Source organism: Phoca vitulina, unplaced genomic scaffold (assembly GCF_004348235.1).
Source record: "Phoca vitulina isolate PV1807 unplaced genomic scaffold, GSC_HSeal_1.0 scaffold11, whole genome shotgun sequence".
NCBI classification, from domain to species: domain Eukaryota; kingdom Metazoa; phylum Chordata; class Mammalia; order Carnivora; family Phocidae; genus Phoca; species Phoca vitulina.
Genome location: NW_022589714.1, coordinates 46,746,129 through 46,764,640, shown reverse-complemented (window position 1 = coordinate 46,764,640; position 18,512 = coordinate 46,746,129). Strand labels below are relative to the sequence as shown.

At 50.3% G+C, this 18,512-nt stretch overlaps 1 protein-coding gene across 4 annotated transcripts; it reads left to right on the top strand.

The window, feature by feature from the left end:
- The first annotated feature begins 243 nt into the window (after positions 1-243).
- ARMC12 (armadillo repeat containing 12) lies at positions 244-17,391 on the top strand. Of its 4 annotated transcripts, XM_032409952.1 has the most exons (10): positions 244-394; positions 1,651-1,872; positions 2,011-2,588; positions 4,634-5,956; positions 6,860-7,932; positions 8,548-8,693; positions 8,910-9,044; positions 15,007-15,180; positions 15,322-15,393; positions 17,023-17,391. In XM_032409952.1, the coding sequence occupies exons 5-10, from the start codon at positions 7,689-7,691 to the stop codon at positions 17,353-17,355; spliced, it is 1,104 nt and encodes a 367-aa protein (XP_032265843.1). In that variant the 5' UTR covers positions 244-394; positions 1,651-1,872; positions 2,011-2,588; positions 4,634-5,956; positions 6,860-7,688; the 3' UTR covers positions 17,356-17,391. The 4 variants fall into 4 exon arrangements, with proteins under 4 accessions (XP_032265843.1, XP_032265841.1, XP_032265842.1 ...); XM_032409950.1 differs by lacking the exons at positions 4,634-5,956; positions 6,860-7,932; positions 8,548-8,693 and having other exon boundaries at positions 258-394; XM_032409951.1 differs by lacking the exons at positions 244-394; positions 4,634-5,956; positions 6,860-7,932; positions 8,548-8,693 and having other exon boundaries at positions 1,412-1,872; positions 2,135-2,588.
- Positions 17,392-18,512: the final 1,121 nt, after the last annotated feature.

The window sequence follows — 18,512 nt, the reverse complement described above, 5'->3', positions numbered from 1 at the left end:
CCAACACCTGCCCCCCCCCCCCGCCCCCGCCAGCTGTGGTGTTCGGGCCTCGCACACGCTTGGGCTTCCACAGCGGGGTGCAGGTGGGGGATGGAGAGGTCTGAGTGCTGTAAGGCTGGAGCCCGGGCTGGGCGGCGCCCCCCTCCCCCCGCCGGCCGGGCGCGCGTCTCCGGGGCTCCGCACCGGCCCCCGGCCGCCCCTAGTCCGGCCCCAGCGCGCACTCGCAGGGCTGCGGCGGCGGGGAGGCTGCGCGCCGAGCGCAAGCCGCGAGCACAAACAGGGCGAGGAGGCTGGTGTGAGCGCCTGGGCCCGGTGCCAGCGCGCCGGGGCTGGAACACAATGTCCCGAGCGGGCGGGCGAGCGGGGAGCGAGAACAGCCTGACTCAGCAGCTGGGTAAGTGGGTGTGCTCGCTCACCAGATCAACCGCTCTTGCAGCCTGCGGTCAGCGACGACCCAACTCTCGGAGGCTTCCTCGAGCGGGGGGGGGGGTGGGGGGACTGGGGGGCGGGAGGGGGGAAGGCGGGCGCACGACCGGCTCCCCTGTTCCCGCCCCTGCCTGCCGCGCGGGACCTCCACGTGGCCCGTTTGCGCATCCCTCTGCCTTCTCGCCGCTGCGTTTCCAGCGTCGCACGGCCCCCAGCCCGAGCGGAGCAGGCTCGGCCCACCCGGGAGGGGCGCTGTCCTCCAGCCACTGGGCAGGTGTGGCCCGGCCTGCAGCTTCTGTGTACAAGTCCCGTTTCCCCCAAAGCCCACCACTCTGGGAGGCCTCTGGAGGTCTTGGTGTGGGGGATGTAACTCGTCGCGGCAGATGGGGGTAGAAATTTGTTCGAGGGTGTTGGGGAGCACAGGAAGAGGATGCTGAGAGAAATGGGATATAGGGCAAGAAGATTTCCCCCACCTCTGTCCTTGGCTGACCCAGAGTTTAGAGTCTCTTCCTGTCCCCTCCCCTCCCCTCAAAACCACTAGGCCCCTGAAGATTTCCTCAGAGGGAGGGAGAAACAGGTGGGGAGGTGCTTTGAAGCCTGAGACCCTGCTTCTCTGCCTTACCCACCCTCCCACCCAAAGCCACAACAAAGACCCATGAATCCTGCCACCCAGCCACAAAGTTTCTCCTTCCTCCTCTGTGCCTGCTGTCCTGGTGGGGCCACTTTGAGGCTGACAGCCCAGGGCAGGGAGCTCAGATGGCAGCCCAGAGCAGGACTCTTCCTGGAGGCGGAGACCTGTCCCACACCCTAGCCTCCTGGGGTGTCTGCTAGGTGCCCCAGGGGACACGCTGTGCCTGGAGTGTGCCAGGGCTGGCAGGGAGGGGCTCCGTCCTCTGCTGAGTTCCAGGAAAGCCCTGGCAGCCAGTGCAGGCCTGGGCTCCAGGGCCGTGGAGGGTGGGGCTGGGGGAGGGACCCCAGGCAGCTGACGTGCCTCACCTGGGTCTCATGCCCCTGGGCCATCTGATGGCATCTCTGGCATCCTCTGAGGAGATGGATGCTGATGCAGGCCTGGGCCATGGACCCCCTTCCCACACAGATAGTCATTTTTCCCATATACGTGCTCACCCAGCCAATGCTTACCGAGTCTCCCAGCCAGGAGGTACCTTAACTGTCATCAACTCCAACCTTCTACCTAATGTGTGAAATCTGTCCATGATATCCCAGGTCAGTCATTGTTCTGAAGCTGTCTGCATACGTACGGTGACAGGGATATTCTCACAAGGCAGCCCACTGCCCTTCTGGACTTCCCTATCTCCAAGTCCAGTCACCCACGGAACACCTGCCCTCACATGACCTGGAAGTGACTGAACTCGTCCTCATGTGGCTCACACCAGCTCTTCCCCATTGCCCACTATGACTCTCCCATCCCCCAAACTCACCACGAAGGTGGGTTAATTTTTAACTATTTTCTCTCCTTCAACCATCCTATACCTGATCTACCAAATTCCTCCCTTTGTTGTTTTTATTACAAGATGTATTTATTGTTCCTTATTTTTCTCATTCGCCTCTTCTCTATCCCCATAGGTTCCACCTTTGGCTCAAATTCCCACAGCCTCTGCCACACTTTTCTGACCTACGTTTTTCCTTTCTCTTGCCTAGCCTACTGGAATAATGTTTCTCAAACGCTGTTTATTGTGTATGCTTTCAGCTTCAAGTTCCTCAACCAAGCACACTGGGTACACCAGCTGCTCAGCTGTGTGTTCCACATGAAGGGACCCGGACTCATTCGTGGTGTGCCCAGATCACAGAGGCCAGCTCTGGGCCTGGTACCTAGCAGAAGGGCAGCAGATGTTAGTCAAGTGACCAACCCACTTGGTTGTGCTTTCTCCTCTTTCTCTCCTGACTCGGTCTCCCCATTCCCATCGAACCTGTTGGTTCCTGGTACTTGCTCAGGCCCTTTGGTTTTGAAAAGTCACAATTTTTTATCTACCAAATCTTCAGAGGGGGGGGGAAGGGAGAAGCTGACATCCAAGTTAACGTCAAGGAGTCTGTGCCAAATGCCAACTGCAGAGACTTTGAGTGCAGAGTGGAATGAGTGCAGCTGCCCTGCTGGAAGCTTCCCTAAGAAACGAAACCCACAGAGGAGGGGGGAAGGCCGAAAGGTGAGTGGCCCAACCAGTGACTTCGGGTTTACAGAGGGATCTTTTCACAACTGGAGAGTCCAGCCTGCGTAGCTCTGGTCCCTGGTCTGATGCCCTTAGATTGTTCTTTCTTGGCACTGCATTGTGCGTGCGCGTGGCGCGTGCGCACACACACACACACACACACAGTCCCCGTGATCCTGGCCCCAGCACTTCAAAATCTACCTCCTGCAGGAAGGCTCTGATAATTTCCACCCAATTTTGATCATTTTGTCAGCTTCCCTCTGAGCCTTAGGAGCTGCCTTCAATCTCTTCTCTATTCTGTTGCTTACTTATGTCCTGTAGTATTTTCAACCCCATAGATTATAAGCTCCTTCACAGCAGTGATAGAATCTCTCATTTGCTTATTTAATATAATCTATTTATTTTGAGAAGGAAGCATGAGGTAGGATACTCCAACTTTGGAGGCCATGTAAACCTGGATCTGGATTCCAATACTTGGCTGTTTGGCCTTGGGCAAGTCTCTCAACCTGAGCCAGTTTCTTCATCTATAAAAGTCGCTAGTGATACTTACTTTGCAGAACGAGGTGCAAAGACTACACAGAGACTACAAAGGGGCAAGAAAGTGCCTGTTGCATACTGATCAGACAATGGCTTGTCTTCCTTCCCTGTATGGTTGGAGCCTTTCCTGTATTGGGGGACAAAGTTCCTTAACTAGTCCCCCCCATACTGGAACACTTTTAAGCGTGAAAAAGGATACTAGTAATCATTACACCGGTTCCACAGACGTGACCCGGAGCGCAAGGCCATCCTACCCTAACGCACAATGACGAGTGAGGGCAGGGTTCGGATCCCCAGCCGCCGTAGCCCAGCGCCTAAGCAGGGCGCCAAGCAGAGCTCAAGCTCAATGAGCGTTTGTTGAATGAGCAGTACCGGTCCTCCCCTCAGTTTCTTGCAGCAGCAGCGAGTGGAGAAACAGATTGAAAAGCCCGCCCCCGCCGCCTCCCCACCCGCACCCGGGTCCCAAAGCCTCGGGTAGCCTCCTTTCTCCAAGGTCTTCTCCTGCCCGCTTCCCCGCCCTCGGTTGCCTTGGAAACAGTGACGTGTGCGTGAGGGGCGTGACCTCTCTCCATCCTCTCCCGGAGTCCCTGGCCCCTTCCTACCCCGACCTGGGGAGAGGATGAGATTGGGGTCCTCGACCCTACCGTCCGCCTCCGGGCCTGGAGCTAACCACGCCCACCTGGCCGCCCCCCTCCCGCAGGCGCGTGGCTCGCTCGAGGGCGGCCAGCCCACCCGGCGCCGCTGAACTGGCGGGGGTCCGGAGAATGCCGGCTTCAGCCTTTGGGATTCCCTTCCACCACTTCACCCCCGCCGGGCCAATGGATCCCGAGAACGCGGGCCGGCGCTGAGCCCAGGCCCGCCCCTTCCCGGGCAGCCCTAGGGCACGCTCCGCGTCCTGGGGGGTAGGCGGGAAGGGTGGGAGCCCAGGGGGCGCCGGGGCGCCGCGGAGTGCGGGAGGGGAGGGGTTAAACAAGGTGCCGGCGCCGGGCGCGGCGGGAGTGGGGGAAGGGAGCGAAGGGAAAGTGAGAGCGGGGGCGGGCGGGGGGGACGGGAGCGAAAGAACATCCTGTGCCCGCCGCCGGATGCGCGCCTGGGGAGGAGGTAGTCCGGGGAGGGGGGGCAAGAGTGGGGGAGGCCCGGGGCGGGGAAAGGCGCGGCCTCCGCCCCCCCACCCGGCTCTCCTCCTCTGGGGGCGCCGCTCCCAGTGCTTTCGTCGCGTTTCTCCCCGTCCCCACGCCTTCGCTGGAGTAACGAGCTGCCAAGAGGCCCCCGAATCTGATTCCTAGGCCGGGGTAAGCGCCAGCTGGGGAGGGGACGGTCTCGGAGAGTGTGGGGTCCATGTCAGGGCACGGGCGGCACCCCCAGCCTTTCGCCTCTCTACTTTCTGGCTTTCTACCGGGGGTGGAGGGGGAGCTCGCAGGTATGGATTGCCCCCCCCCACCCCCGTTCACCGAGAGTCACAACATACGTTCTTTCCTTCAGTCTGACAGCCGCACTTCCTGTAGGTGTCAATAGACCCGTATTCCGGAGGAGGAAACTGAGGCTCAGATTATGGAATTTGCCCAAACCCAAGCCCACAGGGACTCCAGTGAGCTTTTCACTATAGAGTACGCTATTTTCCCCTTGGCTTCTCCTGTGCATACAAGCGCCGCCCCTCTCCAGAATCACCCACCATAATGGCCTAGCACTGTGTCTTGCAGGGTAGGCCCCCAGTAGCGTATTAGGCTTTTCTAATTAACTAGGCTGAAACACTCATTACCAGAGCTGGGAGTCTGAGGTTTCATTGCTGCGGAATGGGCTGGTAAGTATTTGGGGGGGAGGGCTTCAAAGAGGGCTCCAGAGTTGCTCAAGGCAATTAAGTGGATTAGGGTTGTGGAGAGGGATTAGTCTGAAGAAGAGCAGAGTGGGAGGGGTAGACCAGAAGAATAATGTGTCTTTCGGATGTCACTGAGGCCCACCATCTGTGTACTCACTGTTTTCCCACACCCAACATTTTTGTCTAGGTGAAACCTGCTTGTAATAATAATTATTACAGTTGACATTTAATGGGCTCCGCATACTGGGTACTGTTTCAAGTACTTAATCCTCACAAACAACCCCATGAGGCAGACATTATTATTCCCATTTTACAGGTGGGGAAAGTCAAGTACAAAGAGAGCACAAAGCTAAGTGGCTGAACTGGTTTTGAACCCCGGCAGTCTGGCGAGAGCCCACACTCTCCTTCACTAAAGTAAATTGCACTTACCATGATGGGAATATCAGCTTTGAATGTAGAAAGCCAGTGCACTTGACAGAGGGGTGTGCACTCGGGCAACCCAGGTCTTTTTGCCTTGGTGAGGACAGGTAAGAAACTTGGAGGCTGACTGTGTGTATATGGAATCTCAGACTTCTCTCTAGTCAGTGATTCCAGATCTTTGGATTTGACAGACGAAACAAAGCAAGAAAACAAAAGCCACGTGCCTACAAAGTTGCAGCTTTAATTTATGCACCCTAAGAACACTCAGAACACAACTATCATCTATTAGCACCATCATTTAATAAAAGCAAGTGCATTTGAATTCTAAAAATAAGAAAGACCTCATATAAATCAAAAGCAGTCATTCCCGAGAAGGGACAGTCATTGACTTCACACCAACAAATGGACTTCCCTCTGTGTTTTTTACATTGTGCTGTGGACTAATGAAATATCACTCTGGGGATGGCCTCGGCCTCTTCATCCCTCTGCATCATTTGAGAGCAGAACCAGAAGAAGTGGGCTTTAGGTGTAGCAGGAAGGAGTTAGGTTAAAGCCAAGAAGGAACACTCATTTGGAAGCTTTTAAAGAACAGGTGAGCACTGCATTTGCTTAGGAAAAGAGGGTTGCAGAATCAAGTCCATGGACTGGAGAGGTCAGCAGCTGTGGGTTCTACCCCAGGGAAGGGCGGGAACCTTGTTCTGAAGGACCTGTCCTCAGATCCACTAGGGTAGCCTTGGAACCTAAAGCAGTCCCATCAGGCAGCCATTTCCTGCCTGGAGTTGATGGGGCATCCATGGGCCTCTGTTACCCCTCCTTGCAGAGTCCATGTAGTCATCCACCTTGGGCCTGGGTTGAGTGCTACAAATGAGCTTGAGGAGGGCCGAGGACAGTGGAGAGGAAAGGAAAAGAACAGCCACCTGGGAGTGTTGCCTACAGCCTGGGGTGTGATGGGTGAAGGCTCTGAGCAGTCAGGCCTGGCTGGCTGCAGCAGCCTTGAGGATGCTATTTCCCTATCTCCCCGCCTCCTTCAAGCCCAGGTGTAGCCCATGACCTAGAACCTTCCAACAGGAGCTCAAAGCCAGGCAGGTGAAGACCTATTCTGGTACAACGATGCTCCATGCTGGCCCTGGGCCTGAGCCTGGCTCAGGGCCTGTCACCTCCCTGTTCTGTACGAGGAGGCCACAGGTATGGGGACAAGTGGGGAAGGGGAGAAAGAGAGAAGGGTCTGCTCTCACCTGCCCCATCCTATTGGGGGAGACCAAGTCCTCCAAAGGTGGACTCTCATGATTCTGGGATGGTGGCATTTTCTGACTCCACAGGAGGCCTTCAGGCCTCATCTCATCCTGTAGGGATGGCGTGGGGTGGGGTGCCGAGCACTTGGGTGCGGGGCACTGGACTGTGGTACTCCCAGATTTAGGCCCCCATCATGTAGAGGCATACATCTACCCAAATTGTAATCTTGGAGTTATAGAATGGTAAATGTGGATCCCCCCAGGTTGCAAACAGTCACAGATTGTGACCCAGCAAGGGCAGTCGCTCCTCCAGGGTCACACTGGTTAAATGGGCCTGGAACCCCCGTAACCAGATTCCTCAAGTCCTCAAAGAATAACAGAAGTCATGATTTGAGCACCTACTAAGTGCAAGACTCTACTGGATGTTGGAGATGCAGAGAGAGCTGCCCTCAAGAGCTTCTGGCCAGACAGGTAGATCCTACCCACTACAGGGGAACTACAGTTTCTGGAAGATGATGGGTTTGCCTGAGGACTGCAAAACTTCATAAAGTGCTCCCCTTGATGGACGGGGCTCCTGCCTGCAGAAACACCCCGAGGCCCAGCAGTGAATCTGTGGTGAAGAAATCAAAGATGGGAGGCCAGAGAGTGAGAGAATGGTATTGCCTATGGGCACATCCCAAACACCCCTCCCAGAAACTTCCAAAGGAACCAGCCCAGAAATCGGGCCTCTGCTGCCCTCTAATGGAGGAAATCAGCCTCTAGAGCTGCCTGCTGGGGCCCAACCAACCTGGCTTCCCTAAGGAAAAGGGGATGTGAAGGACCTTCCTGCCCCCCCCCCCAGACTTTTTATTCCCATAGTCTTGAGCTTCATTTCCGACAGCCTCTGAAGCTGAACCTTCTCCCCTTCCCAGCACTCCTGGCTGCCCCATTTCCTGATCACCGCCCTCTATCCCGTTTCCCCGGTTTCCTTTGTTGCCCAGGTTCTGATTCTGGTATCCTGGTTCCTGGCCCTGCCAGAGTTCTGGTTCCAGAAGGCCCTTGCCAGGTGCCTTGGGCCTAGCTCCCACCCGGGCGCAAGGCCACACTGAAGACATGGGTATGAGCATCCCCCAGTACCTGGGGCAAATGGACATCCGAAAAGGTGTAGTGGGCTTGGCCACAGGTGCTGGGTTCATCTACCTGCTCTACAAGGCCATCAGGGCTGGTATCAAATGCCAGCCGCCCCTCTACACTGCCTCACCCATCTGCATCGCCCGTGAGTGTACGGGCCCTGGGGAGAGGGCTCTGCCCCAGGAGGCACCTGCTCCCGAGGCCTCCAGTGTGGGAGGGCCCAAAGGTGACTCCTCCAAGTTCCTCTGTCCTTCCTTCCTCTTCTCCATCTGCCTCAACCCACCATAGAGATGCTAGCTCAGAGTCCCCAGGGAGTAGCTGGCACTTGAGTGGATCCTCAGGACTCATTTGGCAGGTCTCCAGATTCTGCCTTCACTGTAGCTCCCAGGATGCCCCTGCTCGGAGGCTTGGCATTAGCAGTTCTCCCTAAGGGAACATTGGGCCACCTGCATGCCCAGAGCCTCCACTAGTCCACACGACAACTTTGTGCAAAGTAGAAAAAGGCACCCTTCTGCAAGATGTGTTATTGCCGTCTGTTGGGATATCACTGCCATGTACTGATTATGATGAGATAGGATACATGACTGCCGTAGGCCAGAAAATTGTTATAGTAAATATCCAAAACTAGGACACTTACGATCTGAATGATACCTCATTAGACATAGCACCCCTCCTGCCACACACACGGCTCAGCTGTACTTGGTGGTCCTGCATAGAGCAAGAAGCCCTTTCAGAAAAGGCAAGGCAGCCTTGTCCCCAGGTCCCTCTCCCCCACTTCCCAACCCCATTCTTTGATCACTTCTGAGTCCACAGCCTGAACTGGGCTGGGGTGGCTGTCTAGGCCTGGCAGTCGAGCGAGAGCGGCACGGGCGGGACTCGGGTGAGCTCCGGAGGCTCCTCAACTCTTTGGAGCACAAACAGGATGAGTACGCCAAGAGCATGATCCTGCACAGTATCACGCGCTGTGTGTACTTGCTGGAGGCTGAGGTGAGGGAAAGACAGCCGGAGGTCCCTCCCAGCCAGCCCAACCCCTGGGGGCTACACCTGATCCTTACCCCCTTGGCTGGCCAGACCCTGTCCTGGGACCTGTTTCTCTGGCTGATGGCGGGAGGGCTGGTGCTGAGGGGTCTTGGTGATATGGGGGGCAGTGGGTCCAGGACACCCGCTTCTCCTGCCTCTTCCGTCTCTCCTGGCCCACTCTAGGCCTCTTCTTGTACTACTGATGACATCAGCTTGGTGGGCTCCATGCTGGATGACAAGGACAACAGTGTCAAAATCCAAGCTCTGAACACACTTAAAGCTTTCTCTGGCATCAGAAAATTCAGGCTTAAAATCCAGGTGAGTCCAGAGGCAAGTGGTGGGGTAGAGCGCCCAGGATGTCCATAGTCCATGGGTTCTTTAATGGGCATAGGATAAATGGTCATGTTCCAGAAGTTGTTTGGGTCTGTGTTTGTAATCCAGAAATATGCTTTTCCTTGTAATTAAGTGAGACCGTCCTCAAGGGTCATAAATCTTTGAATCTCAGGCCGAAACTGAACTGGGGTGCTAGGAGTATCTCTGAGCCCCAAACAGCAGAAAGCACTGAGGTTCTTTCTGATATCAACTAATTCTACATCACCAATGGGGGTGTCCTACAGTTCAACTCAATTCTGACACTGTCTACCTAGGGTGAGTGCAGGTCCCACAGGTAAAGGACAAAGGACAGTCCCACAAGACGCCCCCCCCCCCCACTTCCCATGCCAGTCACAAGTGCCAGTACATTTGGCTATAAATTTGGACTTCCTCCTCTGGTTTGGTAATTCACTAGAATGACTCACAGAACTCAGGAAAACACTGTACTTACATTTACCAGTTTATTACGAAATACACAACTGAGGAGCAGCCAAATGGAAGAGTCATGTAGGGTAAAGTATTGGGGAAAGGGTGCAAAGCTTCTGGGCCTTTTCTAGGCAAGCCACCCTGTTAGCACCTTGATGTGTTCACCAACCCAGAAGTTTGCTGAGCCCTGTCGTTTCCGGGTATTTATGGAGGTTTCATTATGTAGGCGTGATTGATTAATCATTGGCCATTGGTGAGTGAACTCAATCTCTAACCCCTCCCTTCCTTCTTCAACCCTCTAATCATGGCTTGGCCTTTCTGGCCATTAGCGCCCCCATCCGGAAGCTGTCTACCATCCACCAAGAGTCACCTAATCAGCATAAGCTCTGGGGTAACTGAGAGGAGCTTATTATGAATAACAAAGGGCCCTTCTATCGGGCAATTGCAAGGATTTTTTTAAAAAAGATTTTATTTTAGAGAGAGACAGCACACAGGGAGGGGCAGTGGGAAGGAGAGGCAGAAAATCTCAAGCGGACTCTTGTGCTGAGCTCCTAAAATCCTGAGATGGGACCTGAGCCGAAACTGAGTTGGATGCCCAAACGACTATGCCACCCAGGCACCCCACAAATGCATGGATTTTAGGAGCTCTGTGCCTAGAACCAGGGACAAGGATCAGATATACCACCCCCCGTGCTGTGTTGGTCTGATACTTGGTGGCTGGGCCACTGATGCCTTCATTACCACCATGTAGAGAAAATATAAGCCACGAAATGTTCCCAGGCTTACCTGTTTCCACACCCATCCTTCCCTGCTAATGCTATGAAAAAATGGCTTTCTTCCTGTCTAGGGTCAACGTTAGTCTCAGTCCTGGATCCCATCCCCTTCTTTAATAGCCTCTCTCCTTAATTAGCCTCTTTGTCTGATAGGAACTCCTTCCCACTCCTTCCCATTAGTATTCAACATGCTCTAATCCTTCCAATCTTAAAAAAGAACCCCCCTTCCTTCCTTGACTTCCAAATTTCTCTCTAGCAAATGGTCTCTCCTGAATTAAAAATAAGTAAAATATTGAAAACTTACATTTTATATGTGTACAGTGGAAAGAACTATAAAACAAAATGCATGGCTGAGAAATAGAACGTGATCAACAGGTTGGATGCTCCCGATGCCCCTCCCCAATCCCAAACTCTCCCCCAAACAGAGGCAATTATTTCCTGCATGTTGTGCATCAATTCCTTGATTTTCTGTATAGTTTTGCCATATATTCAGGTATCATATTCCAGCAAGGCAAGGCAGATAATAAATGAATGGGCAAAATGTAGTTTGGGATGTTTTTAAGCTCCATATATCTGGAAGTATGCAGTTTGTATTCTGTGGTTTGCCTTTTCCCCCCAACATTGAAAGATTCACCTGTATTGGTGTGGATAGCTCTGTTTCCTTATTTTCCACCGCTGTATAGTATTCTACTTCATGAATATCCTGCAATTTTATTTATCCATTTGCCCATGGGTAGGCCCTGAAATTGTTTCCACATTGTGCCATGAGTGTTCTTGTACACATCTCCCTTGAGGATATAAGAGACTCTCTAGGATCTGTATGCAGGAGTAGAATGGCTGGGTGAAAATGTATGCCCGACTTCTCAGGAAGGATTGTATCAATTTACACGCTCTATCGGCTCTGCATGAGTGTTCCCGTTGCATTATATTTCCTCCCCCAAACTTGGTATTTTCACACTTTGATTTTTTGCATCAAGCTTTTTTGGAGAGGGGCACCTGGCTGGCTCAGTCAGTAGAGCATGTGACTCTTGATCTCGGGGTCATGAGTTCAAGCCCCATGTTGAGTGTGAAGCCTACTTAAAAATAGAAAGGAAAAAAAAAAACTTTTTTTGGGAAAAAAAGGTCTCTAGGTCTCCACTTGCTGGCCACCTCTACTTTATCCCTTAAGTCTCTGAGTTTCCATAAGTCTGTAATTCTCAAACATATCAGAATTGCCCACAGAGCTGGTTAAAAATGAAGATTTCAGGGCCCCACACCTAGAGAGTCTAGTTCAGCAGGGGAGCTATGTTTTTCACAAGCCTCCCAGGAGACTCTGATGCAGCGGGCCTGGGCAATACTTTCCCCAGGGTGTCCTGGGGACCTGATCCCTGTTCTCTCTCTGGGTAAAAGCAGCCACTCACTGGCCTCAGTTTTCGTCTAGATGTGCTTTCCTGCATCTCTGTCCATAGCCTGGGAACTCCCCCAACCCCAGGGCCAGTTGCCCCACTTAGATATCCTAGGGGCCCTCTAACCCAGCATGTCCAAAGTGGACCTACCTTGCCCCCATTCTCTCAGTCACACCACTCTGTCCAAAGGGATCTGATCCCATCAACCCCTTGCTTGGTATTCCTCAGGGCTCTCAGCATAAAGTGCGTGATCCTCCACCTCCTTGCCCGAGCCCTAGCCATTCACACTGTATGTTTCATGCTCTCCCACTCCCCGGCCCTTGCACCTGCTGTTCCCTCTGCCTGAAACACCACCCAGACTAACTCTAGAGAAAAATAAAGTAGGACCATAAGGAAGCTGGTATGGGGGTGGTGGTACAGTTTCAAAAGAGAAAATCTTTGGGACTTAGAGCTTGGTGAAGAGTTCTTAGAAATAACACCAAAAGCATGATCTGTAAGAGAAAAAATGGATACATTGGACTTCATCAAAACTAAAGACATGCCTCGTGGAGGAACCTCTTAAGAGGATGAAAAGACAAGCTGCAGACAGGGAGAAAACATTTGCAAAGCACATATGTGACAAAGGACTCCTATCTAGATCATATAAAGAGCTCTCAAGACTCAATATTTTTAAAAATCCAATTAGAAAATGGGCAAAAGACATAGAGATACAGCACTGAAGAAGATCTAAGAGTTGCAGATAAGCCCATGAAAAGATGTTTAACATCAGTAGGGATTAGGGAAATGCAAATTACCACCACAATGAGACAGCACTATACTCCTATTAAATAGTCCAAACTCAAAATTTGTGACAATACCAAATGCTGGTGAAGATAGAAATGGGCTCTCTCGTATGTTGCTGGTGGGAATATAAAATGGTACAGCACCCACTCCAGAAAATAGTTTGGCCGTTTCTTTAAAAAATGAACTATCAGGGTGCCTGGGTGGCTCAGTCAGTTGAGCATCCAACTCTTGATCTCAGTTCTGGTCTTGATCTTAGGGTCATGAGTTCAGGCCCCTGCATTGGGCTCCATGCTGGGCATGGAGCCTACTTAAAAACAAAAAATAAAAAATGAAAGATACATTTATCATACAACTCAACAGTTGCACTCTGAAGCATTTATCCTAGAGAAATGAAAACATGTCTGCACAAAAACCTGTATGCAATTATTTGTAGCCATTTCACTTGTACTAGTCAAAAACTGGAAACAACCAAAATGTCTCTCAATAGATAAATGGTTAAACTGTGCTAATCCATACCATGGAACCCTCAGAAATAAAAGGGAATGAACTATTGTGAGTGAAAAACCAATCTCAGAAGGTCACAAAGTAGGACTCAACATGTAACATTCTCAAAGTGACAAAAATATAGAGATGGAAAACAGATGAGTGGTTACCAATCGAGAGGGCTGGTTTTGGTGGGCGGGGGGGGGGGGGGGGGTGAGGGTAAACGGGGGGGGGGGGGGGGGGGGGGGGGGGGGGGGGGGGGGGAAGATGTGACTATAATGGAGTCCCGTGAGGGAGATCTCTGTGGTGAGGGGACAACTCTGACGGAATAATCTGTTGAAAGCAGTGATGGTTACATGAATCCACATATGTGACAAAATGACAAAGGCTGTGCACACACCCTCTACCAATACTAATTTCCTAGTGTTGATACTGTATATAATTACATAAGGTTAACCATTGAGGGCATCTGGGTGAAGCGCCCACAGGATGTCTCTGGGCTATTTTTGCAACTTCCTGAGAACTTATAATTATTCGAAAATAAAAAGTTTCAAAATAAAAAGTGAGTTGCCCGTGACAGTGCTGTGGAGAAGAATGAAATAAAGATAGAGAATAAGGAAGGCTGGGTGGGGAGCGGTTGCCATCTTAAAAAAGGGAGTGGTTGGGAAGGCCTTACTGGGAAGGTGACATTAAAGCAAAGTCTTGAAGGAGGTAAGAGAGTGAGCTGTGACTATCTGGAGGGAGAGCATCCTAAGTAGAGAAAACAGGCTGTGCAAAAACAAGATAAGTGTGTACTTGGCATGCTCAAAGAATGACTAAGAGACCATTGTGATGTCAACCGTGGGAGCAAAAAAGAGAATAGGAGATAAGGTCAAAGAAATTGTGAGGGGAGAGCGGCAGAGCAGATTGGACCTTGTAAGCCACTGTAAGGACTTGAGCTCTTACCCTGAATGAGCTAGGGACTTGAGCAGAAGAGTGACATGTCTGACATGTCTGCTGTTCTGAAAGTGGATGCAGAGGGGAGGATGGAAGCAGGGAGACAGGAGGCTATTGCAGAAGTCCAGGTGAGAACTGATGGTGGCTTGGAACGGGGTGGTAGGAACAGCTTGACTGTTGACAGATTTTGAAGGTAGAGCCAACGGAATTTTCTGAAGGACTAGAAAAGCAGTGTGAGGAGAAACAAAGTAGTTAAAGAGGACCACAGATTTTTTTTTTTTTTTTTTTTTAGTTATTTGACAGAGAAAGACACAATGAGAGAGGGAACACAAGCAGGGGGAGGGGGAGAGGGAGAAGCAGGCTTCCCGCGGAGCAGGGAGCCCCATGCGGGGCTCGATCCCAGGAGCCTGGGATCATGACCTGAGCTGAAGGCAGACCCTTAACGACTGAGCCACCCAGGCGCCCCCGGACCACAGATTTTTGACCTGAGTAGTGGGAAGGGAGGTGTGACCAAAAGCAGAGACAGGGAAGGTGGTGAGAGAAACAGGTTTGGGGGCTGGGTATGTGTTAACTCTGAGAGGTCTAGCAAGCATTCTGGGAAGGGGCGCCTGGCTGGTTCAGTTAGTGGAGCATGCAACTCTTGATCTCGGAGTTGTGTGTTTGAGCCCCACGTTGAGTATAGAGATTACATAAATATAACATCTTAAAAAAAAGAAAAAAGCATTATGGGAAGAAGTGGAATTGGCACTGGAATATATGAGTCTGGAGTTTTCCCATAGAGGTCTGGGCTAGGGACAGAAATCTGAAAGGCCTCAGCATCAACAGTGTTTAACACTGAGTCTGGATAATATCACTAAGAGAGTGAGGAGGATAGAGAAGAAAAGGTCGGGCAGAAGAACCAGGAAAGAAGTCTGTGGAAGAGAAGCCAGGTGCAGGAAGGAGGCAGGTGTGGCCAACTAGGTCAAGTGATGTTGAGAGTGTAAGTTAAAGGGAGTTGTCTACTGGGTTTGGGCTTGGGCATCATAGGTAGGGGGAGGGAAGAGTGAACTCAGAGGCTGGGATAGTGGTGGGGATCACCACATAAAAGCAGACCCTTATCCCCCTATCCCCTCAATCCCCCAGGAACACACCGTCAAGGTACTGGAACTGATCTCCACCATCTGGGATTCGGAGCTGCATGTTGCCAGCCTCAGACTCCTCAACAGCCTCCCACTGCCTGACTATGTACATCCACAGCTGCGACGGGTGATGCCTGCCTTGATGGAGATCCTGCAGTCAGAATATATCCTGGCACAGGTGCCTAAGGACCATGGCCCAGGCCCTGCCCCTCCTACCAGCCGTGGCACAGCACCTAGAGGGAGGAGCAGAGATTTGTGCCTTCCCTGCTCAGGCCCACATTTACCTGCCTTCTCATGCTTTACTCGTTCTTTTATTCAGGTGCAAGCCATACGATTGCTGAGCTACCTAGCACAGAAGAACGACCTTCTGTATGATATTCTCAACTGCCAGGTGAGAAAGGAACTGAAGAAGGATTAATGGATACCAACTCAGATACTGAGGAAGGAAGAATCATGGATTCTCCAGGCAGACTTAGTCCTAACAAGATCGTCTTGTTTCTCTTCCTGCCTTTGTACTAGATATATTGAAAACTATCCCCTCTTCAATTCTCCTAATAGAATGAGAATTAATTTTGTTGAGAGGGGGGTTCTCCTTTAAGGGGCTTTCTGAACTCTGAGAGCCACGAATCCAGGTGATAAAACAAAAGTAAATATAAGTATTTTCATATTAGAGAAAAATTACTTATAAAAAAACCATTATTAGGAATAGACAGGGTCACTACATAATAACAGTTCAGAAGGATAAAGGATCTCTAAACTTCTATGAATCTAATAACATAACCTCAAAATTTATATGGCAAAACTTGATAGAATGACAAGGAAATTTTTTTCTTTTTTTTCAGTTTTAGTGAGGTATAATGAAGAGATAGAATTGTAAAATATTTAAAATGTACATAGTGGTGATTTGATATATATATATACATTGTGAAAGGATTCTCACCATCTAGTTGATTAACACATCTATCACTTCACATATTTATCTTTTTGTGTGTGAGAATATTTACGTTTCTACTCTCAGCAAATTTCAATTATCTAATACAGTGTTATTAACTTTAATCACTATGTTTTACGTTAGATCTTCAGACTTTATTCATCTTTTTTTTTTTTTTTTTTAAGAGAGAGAGAGCACAAGCGGCAGGGGGAGGAGTAGAGGGAGAGAGAGAATCTCAAGCAGGCTCCACAGCCAGTGTGGCTCCCAACACAGGACTCGATCTCAGAGGACACTGAGATCATGACCTGAACCAAAATCAAGAGTCGGACGCTCAACCGACTGAGCCACCCAGGCACCCCCAGACCTTATTCAATTTATAGCTAAAAGTTTATACCCTTGTACCAAAATCTTCCTATTTCTTCTACACCACCAGCCCCTAGCAACCACTTTCCTACTCTGTTTCCGAGTGTGACTTTTTTTTTTTTTTTTTTTAGATTCCACCAATAAGTGATACCATGCAGTATTTGCGTTTCTCTGTCTGGCTTATCTCACTTAGCATAATGTCCTCAAAGTTCATCCATATTGTCACAAATGACAGGATTTCCTTCTTTCTCATGGCTGAATAATTATAAGGAAAAATTGACACATCTACCATCACAATGGAAGATTTGGGAGATGTATTTTTTCAGCAATTAATAGATAAAAACCTAAAACCAGTAAGGGTATATTTACTGGGAATAATATAAATAAGCCTGAGCCATTAGACACACCTAGAACATTTTACAATTAGTTAAGCGTATATTCCTCTCAAGCACACAAAATATTTATAAAAATCAGCCACATGCTAAGCTTTAATGTTTGACTCAACCAATTTCCCAGAATCAATATTATGATCCTATCTCTCATGTTTTATGACCACAGTGCAATTATGTTAGAGAATGATAATGAAAGGAAAACTAAAAAATTCCTATACAGTTGAATCTGAAACTTGGGTGTACTGGGGAGTTGCGGCAATAGGAAGATGGAAGAAGAAGAACCTCAGAACTTGTCTTGGATTTCTTTGCCATTGTCGCTCTACTCCCATCACAGGTGCACTCCAACTTCCTGAACCTGTTTCAGTCCACCCAGCCAGGGAGTCTGCTGTTCGAGGTACTGGTGTTTGCTGAGCGGCTAAGTGAGGGCCGGAATTCACCCCACTACCGTGCTGTGAGGTGGCATTACAATGAACAATCTCTTCATGAAGCTCTCTTTGGGGATGAGTCCCGACTGGCAGACCGGCTGCTCGCCCTGGTCATCCACCCTGAGGAGGAGGTTCAGATCCAGGCCTGCAGGGTCATAGTCAGCCTGCAGTGCTCCCAGGATGTGGGAGTCCGGCCCTCCTCCTGCCGGCCCAGTCATTCCTACTTCAATAGCGGGGAATAAAATTAAGGAGAGCCAATAAATGACTATGGGAGAAAAGCTTGATGAAGTTTCTGTCTAGGGCCTTCCAGGGGCTGGGTGTAGATTTCATCCAGCATAATCCCTACCCAGAGCATGGTGAAGCATGGGCACATCTCCCAAAACACATCCCCACTTCCCTGTTTTGGGGACAGATTGCCTTCTCCTCTTGCTGTTTTTCAAATTTGAATGTGGAGCCAATGCTTTCAGGGAGTTTCAGAGAGAAGGCATGTTTGGGGGAACTGAGACCAAAGATAATCAACAGGACATGGTATTGCATTGGATTCCTTAGGATGGGCTAGGCTGTGCCACAGTAACAAACAACCTCCAAATCTTAGTGGTAAAAAATGACAAGGTTATTTCTTTATCATAGCCCCTAGCAGGTCAGCTGGGGGTGGGGGGACAGGTGTCTTTTCCAAATCATCTTCTCTCAGTGCCCAAGGCTGAGAGTGGCTCTTATTGTGTATCCTCAACTCCTAGAGAAGGAACAGGGAATGTGGCAGTGATCCCTGGCTCTTAAAAGTTACACCAGAAATGATGCTCACTACTTCTGCTCACATTTCACTAGCCAAAGGGGGTAGGGAAGATCAGTCTTACCATGTATCCAAGGAAGAACTGAAAGTATTTGGTGACAGCCTTAATGACAGAGACTACAGGCATACTGGAAGAGAGAGCTTTGGAATAAGACTCTCAGGTTCAAATCCCAGCTCTGTCACTTACTAGCTGTGTGACCTTGGGCAAGCCATTAACCCTATTTGGGCCTCAGTGCTCCCTTCACCTGTAAAATGAATACTTATGTCATGAGGCTGTTGGGAGGATTATATGGGGATTATAGGAATTAATGAATGTAAGGCGCAGTGTTCTGCGTGCAAAGATCAAAGACTAAGAGAGTGAAAGATTAACACTGGAAAGGTCCTTAGAGCACCAAGTCTGATGTTTCTCCAGTCTCTTTGGGTTACAGGCACTGGGGAGTCTCAGAACCCTCTATGAAAGCACCCTGAAATGCCACTGGAACTTAGCTTTAGAAACCAGAGTGACTATGTGAGTAATATAAAACCATAACCATGAAGTCTCCAGAAACAAGAAGACTGTCAAACAAAATATGGTCACCTATTTTCAGATTTTCCTGGTTTCACCTATTT

Excerpts from the sequence above, each read along its gene's own strand:
- ARMC12 (XM_032409949.1), top strand. The coding sequence starts at position 1,959 with ATGTATTTATTGTTCCTTATTTTTCTCATTCGCCTCTTCTCTATCCCC. Across the intron at positions 2,589-8,909 it reads GGAGGGGGGAAGGCCGAAAG|GCCTCTTCTTGTACTACTGA; the intron begins GTGAGTGGCCCA and ends GGCCCACTCTAG. Across the intron at positions 9,045-15,006 it reads AATTCAGGCTTAAAATCCAG|GAACACACCGTCAAGGTACT; the intron begins GTGAGTCCAGAG and ends TCAATCCCCCAG.